The following is a 15,707-nucleotide window of genomic DNA, read 5'->3' as shown; positions in this document are numbered from 1 at the left end:
CCCAGCCCTGTTCCCATCACTGTCCGTATTTGGGTTCAGGGTACCACCATCCCTGTGTCCCCATCAATGTTCCCATTTGGATTCAGGGTTCTCCCATTCCTGTGCCCATCATTGTCCCCATTTGGGGCCAGGGTTCCCCCCATTTCCGTCCCTATCATTGTCCCCATTTGGGATCAGGGTTCTCCCATTCCTGTGCCCATTGCTGTCCCCATGTGAGGCTGTGGTTCAGCCACCCCCTTTTGGGGCTGAGGCTCTGCCAGCTCCCACTGTGGGGCCACAGCTTGGAGATGCAACCCTGTGCTGAATGGGGCCGTGCAGGGAATTGGGTGAAGGTGCTGTGACTCAGCAGGACACGCTCCTGTCCCCGTGCCTGGGCGAGTCGTGATGGGACGGCCCTCCTATGGGCAGCAGAGCTCAGAGCCTGGAGTGCAGTGCTCAGTGTGCAGCTCCCCATCTGCAGTGTCCAATGTGCAGCTCCCAATTTGCAGCGCTCGGTCTGCAGCTCCCAATTTGCAGAGCTTGGTGTGCAGCTCCCAATTTGCAGAGCTCAGTGTGCACTGCACAGTGTGCAATGCCCAACGTGCGGTGCTCCATGTGCACTGCCCAGTGCGCAGCTCCCAATTTGCAGCGCTCAGCGTGCAGTGCTCCATGTGCACTGCCCAATGTGCGGCCCCCAGCGCGCATTGCACAGTGTGCAGCGCCCAATGCGCAGTGCTTCATGTGCGGCCCCCGATGTGCAGCACCCGATGTGCAGCTCCAAACATGCAGTGCCCAACATGCAGCGCCCGACGCGCAGCCCCGAGCAGCGCACGGCGGGAGGGAGAGGAGGAGGAGGAGGAGGAGGAGGAGGAGGAGGAGGAGGAGGAGGAGGAGGAGGAGGAGGAAGGGCGACGGGCGGAGCTTGGAGCGAAACCGATTTGTCGGGGCGGAGCCGCGCGGGTTCGTCATGTGAACGGCCGCATGTTCGGGCAGAAGTGGGTCAGCGGTGCGGAGGGGCGGGTGGAGGTGCGGAGCCGCCCGGTGCCGCCCGGTGCCCCATGAGCCGCCCGGCACCGCACTGAGCGCCGCCGGAACGATGCGAGGTGAGAACGGGGAGGTGGGGCAAAGGGGAGAACCGGGGGTCCCAGGGAGGAACACGTCGGGGGAAGGCGGTGTTGGAGCGTCGGGGAGCGAATGGGGTGCGGGGATGGATGTGGGGATGGATGTGGGGATGGATGTGGGGATGGATGTGGGGATGGATGTGGGGATGGATGTGGGGATGGATGTGGGGATGGATGTGGGGATGGATGTGGGGATGGATGTGGGGACGGGCACCGCTCCGCAGTTCGGTTCGTGCTTGTTTTGCCCGACGGCGGCACAGAGCTGCTCTTAAGCTCTCCCCGCAGCAAAGCCCGTTAATCTGCCGGCAATATGCCGCTCCGCTGCCGGGCGGCCACGGGGACAACCGGGGGTCGGCGGTGGCAGCGGGGCGGCCGTAAGGCGGTGATATGGGGCCGGGATTGGGGGTCTCCTCGGTTTCCTCGCGCAGCGATTTGTCCCCACGGAACCGCTCCTGTGAACGGCCCCGTTCCTGCGCTCCTTTCCCTTCTGCGTAACGGGACGGGGCGATCCTCCGCGACCTCACCTTCATTAGCGCTCCCACCTCATTAACCGCAGCGCCGGCGCGGGGGTCATTAGCAGCGGGGTTGAACTTTTTCCTTTCTTTCATTGCGTTTTATTCCTTTCGCCCCTCACCCCACCCCCCCAATTAAAAGCCCTCATTAAACTCCAAACCCCCCGGCGCTGCCCCGCTCGCCCCATTCCCTCCTCTGGGAGTTTTTTCCTCATCGGGATCCCCTCGGATTCGTACCCGATGGACTCAATCTCTGTTTTCTCCCCCCGAAATCTCCGTTCTGCCCCATTCCTGCCAGCTCCTCCGCTCTTCCCTCGCCGGATCCTTCCCCTTGTATAATCCTATAGGGTTTTCAGCCCTTGTTTTTGCAAACGGCGTGGCTGGGAGCGTGCGGGGCTCGGCCGCCTCTCCGAGTTGTCCCAGTGACCCAGATCTGTCATTGGGAAATCAGTGAGGGCGGAGGAGGAGCCTCCCTGCCCGCCCGGCAGTGCGTGCCCGTATGGGCAAAGGACGGTGGCACCCGATGGGGCCCGGTGCCATGGGGTCGGGGTGACAGAACCCATCGTCAGCTGAAAATGCAGTGCGGGTGAAGGGTGGTGGCACCCAATGGGGTCTGATGTGGTGGGGTGGCAGTGCCCGATGTCACCTGAAAACACGGTGTGGGTAAAAAGGCAGCGGTACCCAATGGGGTCTGGTGTGATGGGGTCGGCGTGACAGTACTGCTGTCACCCAAAAATAAAGTATAGGCGAACCAGTGGGGTGTGATGGGGTTGGGGTGATGCTGTCTGGATGGGGATGGTGGCTGGGCAGTGGGATCCTTTGGGTTAGGAGCACTGCAGACTTAATTTGTGCAATGGGGCCGTGCAGAACCACAGCACGCGTCGTCCCAAAGGTTTTATCCCCAGGACCCCGTTGAAACAGTGCAGCAAAAAGAAGAGCTGGAGGGGATGGGGGCCCCTGGGCCCCTTCAGTAGGCTGGGGGAAGCCTGGCACAGCAGGAAGGGGTCCTTGAGGCAGCGGGGTGACCCCACAGCATCGCTGTTCTGAGAGCTGCTGGGATGGAAATCTCACCCTGTGTATTGAGAGTGCCTTTATTTAACCCCTATGGTGTTAAATCCCCCCCCCCAGTTGGCTGTGGGGCTGCAGGAGGACCTTCCCCAGCCCCGTTACCCCCTTTCTTCCCAGCGCCATTACCCCTCTCCCCAGCGCCATTACTTCCACCCCAGCCCCATTACCCCCTTCTGCCCTCCCCAGCCCCATTCCCCCATTCCCCACCTCCACTGCCCCCCTCCCCAGCCCCGTTACTTTCACCCCAGCCCCATTATCCCCACCCTGTGCCCTCATGTGCTGCTGCCCACAGCTCCAAAGTGCAAAGTGCTGCACTGCAGGGCCGGGCACTCAGCACCAAACCGACTGCCACCACAGCACTGTGCACACCCCAAAACACAACCCGGCCCCATGCGGGACCCCAGCACCTCCCAGGAAACCTCATAGCATCCCTCAGGACCCCCCAGCATCACCCCCAGCCCTGCCTTATGTAACACCCCAATGGAGTGGATCTGTCCGTGCTGGTGACCCTGCACTTTGCACAGCTCCCTGTCCCATGCTGGGTTACCCACAGCACGCATTTATAGGGTTTTTGGTTTTTTTTTTTGGGGGGGGAGACCCCTGAGATGCAGCCTTGTGCTCTGTTTGTGCCGGCAAAAAATCCCTTTTATTTATTTTTCCCGAGGCTGCCATCCCTAAATGCAATCGCGGGTAATTAGTGAGGGAGCTCGGCTCTCCTGGCCCGGGGGCAGCGCTGGGGACGCAATGGGGGTGGGGGGGTGCGTTGCTCCGGGGGTCCCCACATCCCTACGTGCCCCTCTGAGCCCACAGTAGGGAAATCAAGACAAAGGGTGGGGGTCTCCATGAGGGGGGATGGGGTCCCCGTGCCGTGGCAGGGCGCACAGACCCACTATGGCCACACACCAGGGTCCCCAAAGTCCTCGTAGGGAGGGGTGACAGCACCGTGGGGACACAGCAGAGCCCATCCCACAAGGGGGCAGCGGCCGCGGCGTTACACAAGCGTGCAGAACAGAAAGTGTGTCAGTGGGACAGGAGGACGGCGTGGGCTCGGCGGACGGACGGACGGACGGACGTGGGGCCGATTGCCACCATGCAGCCGAGCCCGACGGCCGGACGGTGCCCTTACATAATGGACAGCAGTGGCAGCGGGCCCGGAATTGGGCAACGAATGTTTGCAGTGGGAGGAGAGCAAACACCGCGCCGGGACAATTTAATTGCGGGACGGGGATCGGCCGTTTTAACCCTTTTTTTTTTTTTTTTTTTTTTCCCCTTCTTCATTCTTCTTTTTTTCCTCTTATTTAGCTCAGTTTTGCTTCCTAGGCAGGTGAAGAGTTTGTTTTTTCCCCCACTAAAAAAAGTCTTTTCCATCCCGGCCCGGTGCTCACGCTGTGCTGGGACTGGCACTGCCCCAATAGGGAAACTGAGGCACAAGGGAGGCGGGCAGCGGTGATTCAGACAGGGTTACAAACAGAGCAGCAATTAAAAGCTGTTCTGACACTTAATTGCCACCACGCCGCAGTTACGGCTGCACCCCCACATCAGTTATTTGGGGCTGACGTCTCACTACGGGTCAGGTGCCGGCGCTGTAATTATCAGCACTCCCAATTAAAGCCCGGAGTGGCTCCCGATTGATCGCTTTGGTTTCTCCTGTAGGGCGGGTTGGGGGATGCGGGGTCAGGAGGTGCTGCTGAGCTTCAGAGCATCTCAGCCCCTACAGACCCCCCCAAAAAAAAGTGCTGGGTTGTGTGGAGAGGGCATTTCTCAGCTCTCGGGGTCAGGATTTGGTAGGGATTGGATGAGCTTCCCCAGTGCTGCAATCACCAGGCTGGGTATCGGCTGCGGGCGGAGGATGCATCACCCGGCGGCTGCAATTAACCTTGCATAACGAACCCCGCTTCCTGCTGGGGGTGGCACCGCCTCCGTCCCCCCAGTGACGCCGATGGGCGCTGGGGTGGGATGGGGTCCCCGTGGTTTGTGTGGGTTTGGGGCACACAGCAGGAGGGGGGATTTGGGGTTGTCTTGGAGTGGTTGAGCGCTGGTTACCATCACGGTGTCTCAGCTGAAGTGGGTGATGCTGTGTGGCTGCAATGGGGACTGAAGGGTGGTGAATGGAGGGATCAAAAACCCATCAGTGGGGCGATAGGGGGCACAGAACCCCATCCCAGACCCACATCGGTGGGTCGATGAGGGCACAGTGCTCCATCTCAATCCCCCAGTCGCCGCTTGTTGGCCCATTGATGGGGGTCAGTATGGGGCTCTGTGCCCTCTATTGGTCCATCATAAACCCAACTCAGAGGGCCAACAGGGGGCTCAGAGCCCCATCCCAAAGCCCCATCAGTGGGTCAGTAGAGGGCACAGAACCCAGTCAGTGGGTCAATAGAGGGCTCAGTTGATCCCCCAGCCACTGTTTCTTGGCCTGTTGATGGGGGGTCAGGATGGAGTTCAGTGCCCATTGAGTTGGGTTTGTGATGGGCCAAGTGAGGGCACAGAACCCCATCCTGAACCTCCATCAGTGGGCCAGTGGAGTGCACAGAACCTCATCAGTGGGTCAATAGAGGGCTCAGAACCTGATATAGGGCCAATAGGGGGCACAGAAGCCAACAATGGGCCAATAGAAGGCTCAGAAACCCATATATGGGCCAATAGAGGCACAGCACCCCATCTTAATCCCCCAACCACTGCTTCTTGGCCCATTGCTGGGGGTTCGGAATGGGGTTCAGTATCCACTCAGTTGGGTTTGTGATGGGCCAATAGGGGGCACAGAAACCCATCCTGAACCCCCGTCAGTGAGCCAATGGATTGCACAGCACCCCATCAGCGGGCCAATGAGGGGCTCAGCACCCCAACGGTGGGTCAACAGGGGGCAGAGAACCCCAACAGTGGGCTGATAAAGGGCTCAGAACCCCATCAGTGGGCCAACGGAGGGCACAGCACCCCATCTTGATCCCACAGCTGCTGTTTTTTGGCCCTTTGATGGGGGTTCAGGATGAGCTTCTGTGCCCACTGAGCTGCATTTGCGATGGGACAACAGAGGGCACAGAACCCCATCCCAAACCATGCAGAGGACCCCGGGGTGATGTCTGGGAGGACAGAGGGAGGCAGCAGGGACTTACCCACACCGGGGATTTGCACAGACCGTGGGGATTTTCAGTGCCCATAATCTGGCCGCAGGGTTTATTTTGGCGCGGCGGCGGCTGCACAGAAACCCCTGGGGGGGAAAAGGGGGGGATTAGCAGTGCAGCGATGCTGGGAGGCACGTACCAGTGCTATGGGGGGGTGGGGGGGACAGCACTGGGCCGGATCTGGGGCAGCTGGAACACGAGGACGAAGCCTATTAGCAGCTCAGTGCCAGCGAAGCAGAAGCGGGAGGGAAGCGGATTTGCTGTGGGGACCTTGAGCTGAGCATTGCTATATTGGGGCTGGGGGGTGTGGGTGGGGGGCACCGGCAGTGGGGTGGGGGCAGGGATGGGGGCTCACCCTGTGCACAGGGTCTGCAGTTCTCCCAGCCCCATGGAGAAGCGAGAAATGAGGGGCACCATCCCAAAACCGCATTTGGGGAAGGCTGGTGTGTGGATGCGCTGTGCTAAAAAAGCCTAAAAAGGGTTTTCTGCTTGACTCCCGTGCCCCACAGCGGCCTTTTTGGGGTCCTGGCATAGCGTTCCCACAGATGATGCAGCAAGGGGTGAGCTGTGGGCAGTGCAAATGTCGGGCAGCACGGCTGTGCCTCAGTTTCCCCATCTGCCGCTGGGGATGGGCGGCCGTGCCTCAGTTTCCCCATCCACCGGCCGCGGACGGGTGGTCTCCTCGTTTCCCTCACACTGCATTTTTCCCCTTTGCCACAGCCCAAATCGAGGTGATCCCCTGCAAGATCTGCGGGGACAAGTCCTCGGGGATCCACTACGGCGTTATCACCTGCGAAGGCTGCAAGGTGAGCGCAGTGCACAGTGCGGGTGGGTGCTGCCATCCCACAGGGCACCTTCCCAACCCCATTGCCACCTTTTGTAGGGTTTTTTCCGGCGGAGCCAGCAGAACAATGCCAGCTATTCCTGCTCACGGCAGAGGAACTGCCTGATCGACCGCACCAACCGCAACCGCTGCCAGCACTGCCGGCTGCAGAAATGCTTGGCACTGGGCATGTCCCGTGATGGTGAGCTGCCCCAGAGCGTGGGGCACCTTGAAATGGGGAGAAATATGTGGGTTTGGGGTGTTTTTTGTTTTTTGTTTTGTTTTTTTAATGGGGAAAGTTTCAATGGATTCTGGTTGGGTTGGGTTGGGTTGGGTTGGGTTGGGTTGAGGAAGGATGTGCTCCAATGGTGCATGGGCTGATAGAGGGCAGAGAACCCCACCACAGACTCATATTGATGGCCAATAGAGGGCACAGAACCCCATCAGTGACAAAAAGAGTTCACAGAACCCCATCAGGGGCCGACAGAGGGCACAGAACCCATCAATGGCCAACAGAGTTCACTGAAACCATCAGTGGCCCAATAGAGGGCAAAGAACCCCATCAGTGGGCCAACGGAAGGCACAGATCCCCATCAATGGGCCAACAGAGGGCAGAGTACCCCATCAATAGCCAGCAGAAGGCACAGAACCCATCAATGGCCAACAGAAGGCACAGAACCCATCAATGGCCAACAGAGGGCACAGAACCCATCAATGGCCAAAAGAGTTTACAGAACCCATCAATGGCCAACAGATGGCACGGATCCCCATCAGTGGGCCAATAGAGGGCACAGAATCCCATTAGAAACCCACATGAATGGGCCAACAGAGGGTTGGTCAACCCCGCTGTGCTGACTCCATGACACTGTTGTGTTTTCCACCCCCTGCAGCGGTGAAGTTTGGCCGCATGTCCAAGAAGCAGCGGGACAGCCTCTACGCCGAGGTACAGAAACACCAGCAGAGACAGGAGCAGAGCGGTGGCCCCAAGGATGAGCCCGAACCCCTGAGCCGCATCTACACCACCAGCGTCAGCAGCGGCCTCTCAGACCTGGATGACATCTCCACGCTGTCTGATGGGCTCCTCTTCGACTTCCCCCTCACTCCTGATGGCAGCAGCACCTACTACAACCTCGACCTGCTGGCTTCGGCGCAGCCCTCACCCGATCAGTCCAGCCTGGATGTGGCCGATGCCACGCTCATCAAACAGGAATCCATCTATGAGCTGATGCTGGAGCCAGCCCTGTTTGCTCATGGTGCGCTGGAGGGCAGCCAGCTGGCTGGGGACATCTCCGTCCTTGAGATTGGTGAGGGATGAGTTGATTGGAAGAGTCCTTAAAGGTCATAGAACTGTGGAATGATTGGGTTGGAGGGGTCTGCAAGGATCATAGAATGGATCCATAGGATGGTTGGGATGGGAGGGGTCGTAAAGATTCTAAAATGATAGAATGGTTGGGATGGAAAGGACTGTAAAGATCATAGAAGCATGGAATGAGTCGGTAGGAAGAAACCCTAAAGATCATAGTACTGTAAGATGGTTGGGTTGGAAGGGATCCCAAGGCCACCCAACCCCAGCCCTGCCGTGGGCTGAGTGCCCCCCAGCAGCTCAGGTTGCCCAGGGCCCCGTGGAGACCCCCAGGGATGGGGCACCCACAGCTCCAAGCAGTGCCAGGGCATCACCTCTATAGAGCACAGAATTTCCCCTTCTCATCTGACCTAAATTTCCCCTTTTCCACTTTAAACCATTCCCCCACATTCTATCCCCACCGCTTTGCAGACCGGATCGCCCAAAACGTGGTCAAGTCGCATCTGGAGACCTGCCAGTACACAGCAGAGGAGCTGAAGCACCTGGCCTGGAGCCTCTATTCCCCAGAGGAGGTCCGTGCCCTGCAGAGCAAGGTGAGATCCATCATAGGATCATGGCATCATTCCGGTTGGAAATGGGTTTCCAACCAAACCCAACCCCAACGCATCCCACCATGCCCACTGGCCATCCCCTCAGTGCCACATCTCCACAGTTCAGGGCACCTCCAGGGACGGTGACCCCATCACTGCCTCCTCCAGTTCCACAGCATCACCACTCTTTTGGATACTGTCCTTAATAACAGCACATTTCTGCTCCTCTTGGGATCTGGTTTACCCCACTGTGGTCAGAACCCATGTTCCATCCCAACCCCGATCTTCTTTGGGATCAGACTGATCCCACTGTGGTCAGAACCCATGTTCCATCCCAACCCCCACCTTCTGTTGGGATCAGACTGATCCCATTGTGGTCAGAACCCATGTTCCATCCCAACCCCGACCTTCTGTTGGGATCAAACTGATCCCATTGTGGTCAGAACCCATGTTCCATCCCAACCCTGACCTTCTGTTGGGATCAGACTGATCCCACTGTGGTCAGAACCCATGTTCCATCCCAACCCCGACCTTCTGTTGCGATCAGATTGATCCCACTGTGGTCAGAACCCATGTTCCATCCTAACCCCAAGCTTCTGTTGGGATCTGGTTGACCCCATTATGATTAGGACCCATGTTCCATCCCAACCCAAACCCAGCGGTGCTCCACGCAGGGCCCCCTTTGCCCATCTCCAAAGCCTCTTGGAGCCATAGGGGTGGATGATGGGTTGGGGGCACCAATGGGGGGAGGTGGGAGGTGGGAGGTGGGGCTGCCTTGGGTGCCAGTGAGCCCTAAGGGCTGTCCCTGCTGACCCTGCAGAGCTGTGAGGCCATGTGGCAGCAGTGCTCTCTGCACATCTCCAATGCCATCCAATACGTGGTGGAGTTCGCCAAGCGCATCGATGGCTTCATGGAGCTCTGCCAGAACGACCAGATCATCCTCCTCAAAGCCGGTAAGGGCTGCCCCCAGTGCCACCCCAAGCAGAGATTTCCCTTCGGTGAAATATTGGGGTCACATCTGAAAGCCAAACAACAACAAACAAATGCAAATCCAAACGGGATCTACTGGAATAAAACCCAAACCCAAATTCCAATGGGATCTATTGGAATAAACCTCAAACTCAAATGGGATCTATGGGAATAAACCCAAAGACCAAACCCAAATGGGATCTGTTGGAATTCACCCAAAATTCAGACCCAATCCTAAAAAGGATCTGTTGGAAGAAATCCCAAACCCAAATGGGATCTGTTGGAATGAACCCCAAACCCAAATGGGATCTATCAGAATAAACCCCAAACCCAAGTGGGATGTGTTGGAATGAAGCCCAAACCCAAATGGGATTTATCAGAATAAACCCCAGATCCAAATGGGATCTATTGGAATTAACCCAAACCCAAATCCAAATGGAATCAATTTGAATAAACCCAAACCCAAAACTCAAATGGGATCTATTGGAATAAACCTCAAACCCAAATGGGATCTATCAGAATAAATCCAAAACCCAAGCCCAAATGGGACCTATTGAAATAAACCCAAAATTCAGACCCAAACCCAAATGGGATCTATTGGAATAAATTCCAAACCCAAATTAAAATGGGACCTGTTGGAATAAACCCCAAACCCAAAAGGGATCTGTTGGAATAAACCCCAAACTCAAAAGCGATCTGTTGGAATAAACCCCAAACCCAAACCCAAATGGGACCTATTGGAATAAATCCCAAACCCAAATGGGACCTATTAGAATAAATTCTAAACCCAAACCCAAATGGGGACCTATTGGAATAAACCCCAAACCCAAACCCAAATGGGACCTGTTGGAATAAACCCCAAACCCATATTGGATCTATCTAACCACTGTGCTCTCGGGAATGAACAATCTGGACCCCAAACTCGCACTGGGGGCTTTTCTCTCTCTTCCATTTGGTTGTGGGATGATGGAACCCCCTGCCCTCCCCTCCCTCGCCTGCTGTCCCTCTGCCTGTGCCAGGTTGCCTCGAGGTTCTCCTGCTCCGCATGATCCGCGCCTTCAACCCCCTGAACAACACTGTGCTCTTCGAGGGGAAGTTTGGTGGCGTGCAGATGTTCAAGGCGCTCGGTGAGATCCGCTTCGGGGCCTCTTTGGGGCACCCTCCTCCTTTTGATGCCCAGATGGGGCATGGCCCCATGTGAAACGCGGCATCCCTATGGCTGGGATCCCTAAGGATCCATCCCCATGGCTGGAAAAAAACTCTGGGATCATCCGGTCCAACCCTAACGCCAACCTTCTGTTGGGATCGGGTTGACCCCATTGTGGTCAGGACCCATGTTCCATCCCAACCCCAACCATTTGTTAGGAGCAGGTTGGGCCAATTGTGGTCGGGATGCATGCTCCACCCAACCCCAACTGTCTGCTGGGATCTGGTTGGCCCCACTGTGGTCTGGACCCACGTTCATCCCAACCCCAACCATTTCTTGGGATCAAGTTGACCTCATCGTTGTTGGGACCCATGTTCCACCCCAATCCCAACCTTCTGTTGGGATCAGGTTAGCCCAATTGTGGTTGGGACACATATTCCATCCCTACTCCAGCTTTCTATTGGGATCTGGTTGACCCCATTGTGATCAGCACCCATGTTCCACCCCAACCCCAACCATTTCTTGGGATCAAGTTGACCTCATCATGGTTGGGACACATACTCCATCCCTACCCCAACCTTCTATTGGGATCTGGTTGACCTCATCATGGTTGGGACACATATTCCATCCCTACCCCAACCTTCTATTGGGATCTGGTTGACCCCACTGTGATCAGGACCCATCTTCCACCCCAACCCCAACGCCAAGCCCAAAGATGCTCCACACAGGGAACTCCTTTACCCATCTCCAAAAGCTTTTGGAGCCATTGGGGTGGGATGTGGGTTGGGGGCCCCATGGAGCCGTGATGTCCCCCTGTCCCACCATAGGCTGCGATGACCTCATCAGCGCCGTCTTCGAGCTGGGGAGGACCTTGTGCCGCCTGCAGCTGTCAGATGAGGAGCTCGCCCTGTTCACTGCCGCCGTGCTGCTCTCCCCAGGTGTGTGGGGGCACAGGGGGGTCTGGGGCTAAAGCTTAGGGGCGCAGACCCTTAAATCCCAAATGATTTGTTATTTTGGGGAAAGGCGGTTGGGGGAAACATGTATAACAAACACGTCTGCTGAATGTCGGTGGGTGGAAGAGCTTTGTCCTAATGGTAGGATTGAGGGTGGTGTGGGGTTGCCCCATGTCCCCAGAGCCACCCCAAGGAGCTGGAAGGGTGGTGGGAAGAGCATTGAGCACCTGTAGTGTGTGGGGTGGGGCTGTACCCATGGCACTGACCTGCCATCCCCGCAGACCGCCCGTGGTTGACCGAGTCCAAGAAGGTGCAGAAGCTCCAGGACAAGATCTACGTGGCCCTACAGCACGAGATCCAGAAGAAACACTCCGCCGAGGACAAGCTCTCAAAGGTAGCAGTGCTGCGGGGAGCCCAGCTGGGAGAAAACCCAAAGAACCAAGCGATGGGGATGGGCAGCACGTAGGGTGCCCAGAAAGCTGTGGGTGCCCCATCTCTGGATGGACCCTGGGCAGTCTGGGCTGGTGGGGGGCAGACACCCCGCAGCAGGGATGGGACATGGGGTCTTTAAGGCCCCTTCCAGCCCAACCATGCTGTGATTTTTTGGTTCTATGATCTTATGGGTTCCCTCCAACCCAACCACCCTATGGCTCCATGTCCTTTAAGGTCCCTTCCAACCCAATTTCCCTTCCATCCCATGGTTCTGTCACCTTTAGGGTCCCTTCCAACCCAACCATCCTACAGCTGTATGATCTATAAGACTCCTCCCAACCCATTCTATGGTTCTGTGGTTCTACCATCTCTGAGGACTCTTCCAACCCAACGATTCTGTGATTCTGTGATCTCTAGGATCCCTCCCAACCCAATCATTCAATGACTCTATGATCAGTGATTGGGAACGTGCACTCACTGCTCCTCCTTTCCCTGCAGATGGTCTCCAAGCTGCCCCTGATGAAGACCATTTGCAACCTGCACTTGGACAAACTGGAATTTTTCCGTCTCCTGCACCCGGAGACGGCCATGAACTTCCCACCCCTCTATAAGGAGGTCTTCAACTCGGAGCTGCAGTACAGCGACCCACGGGAGAGCTAAGGCTGGGAGCTGCCAGCCCCCTCCCCGGCCCCAAATCCGGAGACGAACTGAACCCTGAGGTTTGGGGCCATCCATTTTAAATCGCGTAACCAAACCCAAGACAGCGGGGTTGTGGATTGCAATAGCTCTTGAATGTAAAGCACCTTTGAAGGAAAAGCAAAAGGACTTTGCCATACCCGTGAAATGAATGTGAAATCTCCACTTGGGAGAGGAGATGCTCCTGGAGGTGTGCGGCACCGACTCGTCCCGCGGTGCGCGGATCCGGGGGAGCGGAACCAGAACCAGAACTCATAGCAGAACTCATAGGGAAGGAAGGACACGGAGAGAACCTCATCGTGGTAGAGTTGCCAGGAAGGCGATGGGATTTGGAGAAATGTGGGGTTTTGCTGTTCACGCCGTCCGCCCCACGCAGCCACGTGGTTTGTAGCGTTGTGTCCGAACTCACGGGAGCATCTGTGGGTCCGTCAGCCCCAATTCTGCCCCCGGTGTTGGTAGAACCCATTGAGTGTCCCAGTGCTGAGTGCCAACCGGGGATGTGCCGCAAGTGTTTCCTGCCCTCCCGGATCCTGAAGGTCGACAAGAAGGGAAGAGTCAGAATTGCCTTTTTCATCTTTGGGATTTGTCAACGTCAGCGTCGCCGTCTTCATTTCATCGGCAAAGAAACCATGAAAGCACCTTAAATTGGGGAAGGATGAACCCTCGTGGGAGAGGTTTGGGGTTCTGAGCAGAGGAGCCCACATGGGAAGAGTGGAAGTATTGAATACCAATAATTCAACTGCCCAACACGGGAACCTGCACTTTTCAGTTCTCTTTATAGGAACGGACTCATTGAGTTATTTATTGGAAGGGATGGAGCGGATTTTCACAAGGAGGGGTTTGGGGCCCTGTAGTGCTGCCATCCCAAAGCCAAACCCAGGGGTCTTGGTGGTACGTGTCAAAAGGGATGGGAATGGAGCGCTGGAACCTTAACCCTACCCCTTAACCCTTAACCCTACCTCTAACCCTAATCCCTATCCCTAACTGTAACCCCTACCCCTAATCCTAACTGTAACCCCTAACCTCTAACCCTAACCTATGACCCAGAACCCAGAACCCTAACCCCTAACTCTTAACCCTAACCCCTACCCTTAAGCCCAACCCTAACCCATAACCCTAACTCTTAAACCCAACCCATAACCCTGACCCCTAACCCCCACCCCTAACCTTAACCCTAACTGTAACCCCTAACCTATAAACCTTTTACCCCTACCCCCTACTCCTATCCCTTAACCCTAACTGTAACCCCTAACCTATAAACCTCTTACCCCTACCCCCTACTCCTATCCCTTAACCCCTAACTCTTCACCCTGCCCCTAATTCCTACCCATAACCCAACCCCTTACCCCTAGCCCCTTACCTTACCCCTAACCCTAACCCTCTTACCCCTACCCCTTACCCCCTTACCCTTACCTTATGCCCTAAGCCTCTTCCTCTTTTCCTACTCCCTAACCCTAACCCTCTTCTTCTTTTCCTACCCCCCTTAACCCCTACCCCCTTAACCCCTACCCCCTTAACCCCTACCCCCCTTTCCGTGCCCCCTACCCCCTTTCCGTGCCCCCTACCCCTTTTACCCTTATCCCTAACCCCTTTCCCCCTTCCCCCTAACCCAGCAGCCCTCACCCCTGTCTCTCACCCCACATTCCAGCCCCGTGGGGCCGCGTTCTCCATCTGCGCTCCGTTCCACGTGGATGCGTTCATCTGCCCGCGTCCCCCCCCACACTGTGTATAAAACAGATCAAACATAAATTATATCTATTCCTGTGAATGTCGGTGCAAAGAGAACGCTCTCGACGAAGCTCCGATTGCTTTTATCTTATTTTAAGCTCTATGAATGAATGGAAGGAATGGGAGATCCCGCGTTCCGTATCCCGGCTCTGCACCCATGGGTGCTGGTGGCCCCGATGGGAACCCACTGCAGTTTAGGGGACGTGCGTGGGATTTTCTGTCCGATGGGAATTTCTATTTTTTTAAAGAAAAGAAAATGATGAATAAAACCTCTTTGGGCCCACGCAGCCGTAGGAGCGGAGAAGTGTTTATTTAAGGACTTTGTCGGGCTTTTTTCATAATGTTAAATAAAGATGAGATGGATGGAGAGCGCTGTGCGGAGGGGAACGTGTGGGGCTGCATGGGAACAATGTGGGGAGCAGTGAGTGTGACCCCAATGGTGCTGAGCGGGTTTCCATTGCTGCGTCCACCCCATAACTTCCAGCACCAACCCAGACTGGTAGCCCAGTCTTCCCATTTGTGCCTGTTCAGTGGGGCAGAGGGACCTCTGCTGGTGTGGGGCTCAAATATTCCCTTCCTGCTTGTGTTCCCTGTGCCTGACCCGTAGAACCTGACCCACAACCTCACCCCCAGCATCTGACCCATAGAACCTGAACCGCAGTGCTGGACCCATAGAACCTGACTCCATACAACCTGACCTACAGCATCTGACCCGTAGAACTTGACCCATAGAAACTGATCTCATAGCACCTGACCCACAGGATCGGACCCCCCTCAGCATCTTACCCATAGAACCTGACCCACAGCGCCTGACCCACAGCACAGGACTCATAGGACCTGACTTACAGGACCTAACACCACAACACCTGACCCCACAGCTCCTGATCCCATAGGACCTGACCCATAGAACCTGACTCATAAAACCTGATCCCACAGCTCCTGACCCCACAGGACCTGACCCACAGAACCTCACCCTATAGAATCTGACCCATAGTACCAGACCCATAGGATCTGAACCACAGCACCCGACCCGTAGAACCTGACCCCAGTGTCTGACCCATAGAACCTCACTCCACGGCACTGGACCCATGGAACCTGACCCTCAGGTGCGTGTGGGGCTGAGCTCCCCATTGGGTTCTGGCAGCCCCACGACACTGCTGTGGGGACATGTGGGGTCCACGGCTGCCTCCAAAACAGCAGCCTCCCAATTTGTATTTCTTATTTTAACAGAAATACTGCTTTTTTGGACTTATTTTGAGGCCTC

The 15,707-nt window shown here is 56.4% G+C and overlaps 1 protein-coding gene across 2 annotated transcripts; it reads left to right on the top strand.

Annotated features, from left to right (window-relative positions):
- The first annotated feature begins 962 nt into the window (after positions 1-962).
- Positions 963-14,194, top strand: LOC116235857 (nuclear receptor ROR-beta-like). Of its 2 annotated transcripts, XM_090126013.1 has the most exons (10): positions 963-1,082; positions 6,523-6,608; positions 6,686-6,827; positions 7,516-7,929; positions 8,400-8,521; positions 9,339-9,471; positions 10,507-10,614; positions 11,462-11,572; positions 11,869-11,981; positions 12,518-14,194. In XM_090126013.1, the coding sequence occupies exons 1-10, from the start codon at positions 1,076-1,078 to the stop codon at positions 12,677-12,679; spliced, it is 1,398 nt and encodes a 465-aa protein (XP_089982139.1). In that variant the 5' UTR covers positions 963-1,075; the 3' UTR covers positions 12,680-14,194. The 2 variants fall into 2 exon arrangements, with proteins under 2 accessions (XP_089982139.1, XP_031460156.1); XM_031604296.2 differs by lacking the exon at positions 963-1,082 and having other exon boundaries at positions 6,179-6,608.
- The last annotated feature ends 1,513 nt before the right edge of the window (positions 14,195-15,707 follow it).

The sequence above is a fragment of the Phasianus colchicus genome, chromosome 28 (genome assembly GCF_987193195.1).
Source record: "Phasianus colchicus chromosome 28, bPhaCol1.hap1.1, whole genome shotgun sequence".
NCBI lineage: Eukaryota > Metazoa > Chordata > Aves > Galliformes > Phasianidae > Phasianus > Phasianus colchicus.
Note: the sequence above shows the minus strand (reverse complement) of the source record. Positions and strands in the feature narration are given on the sequence as shown.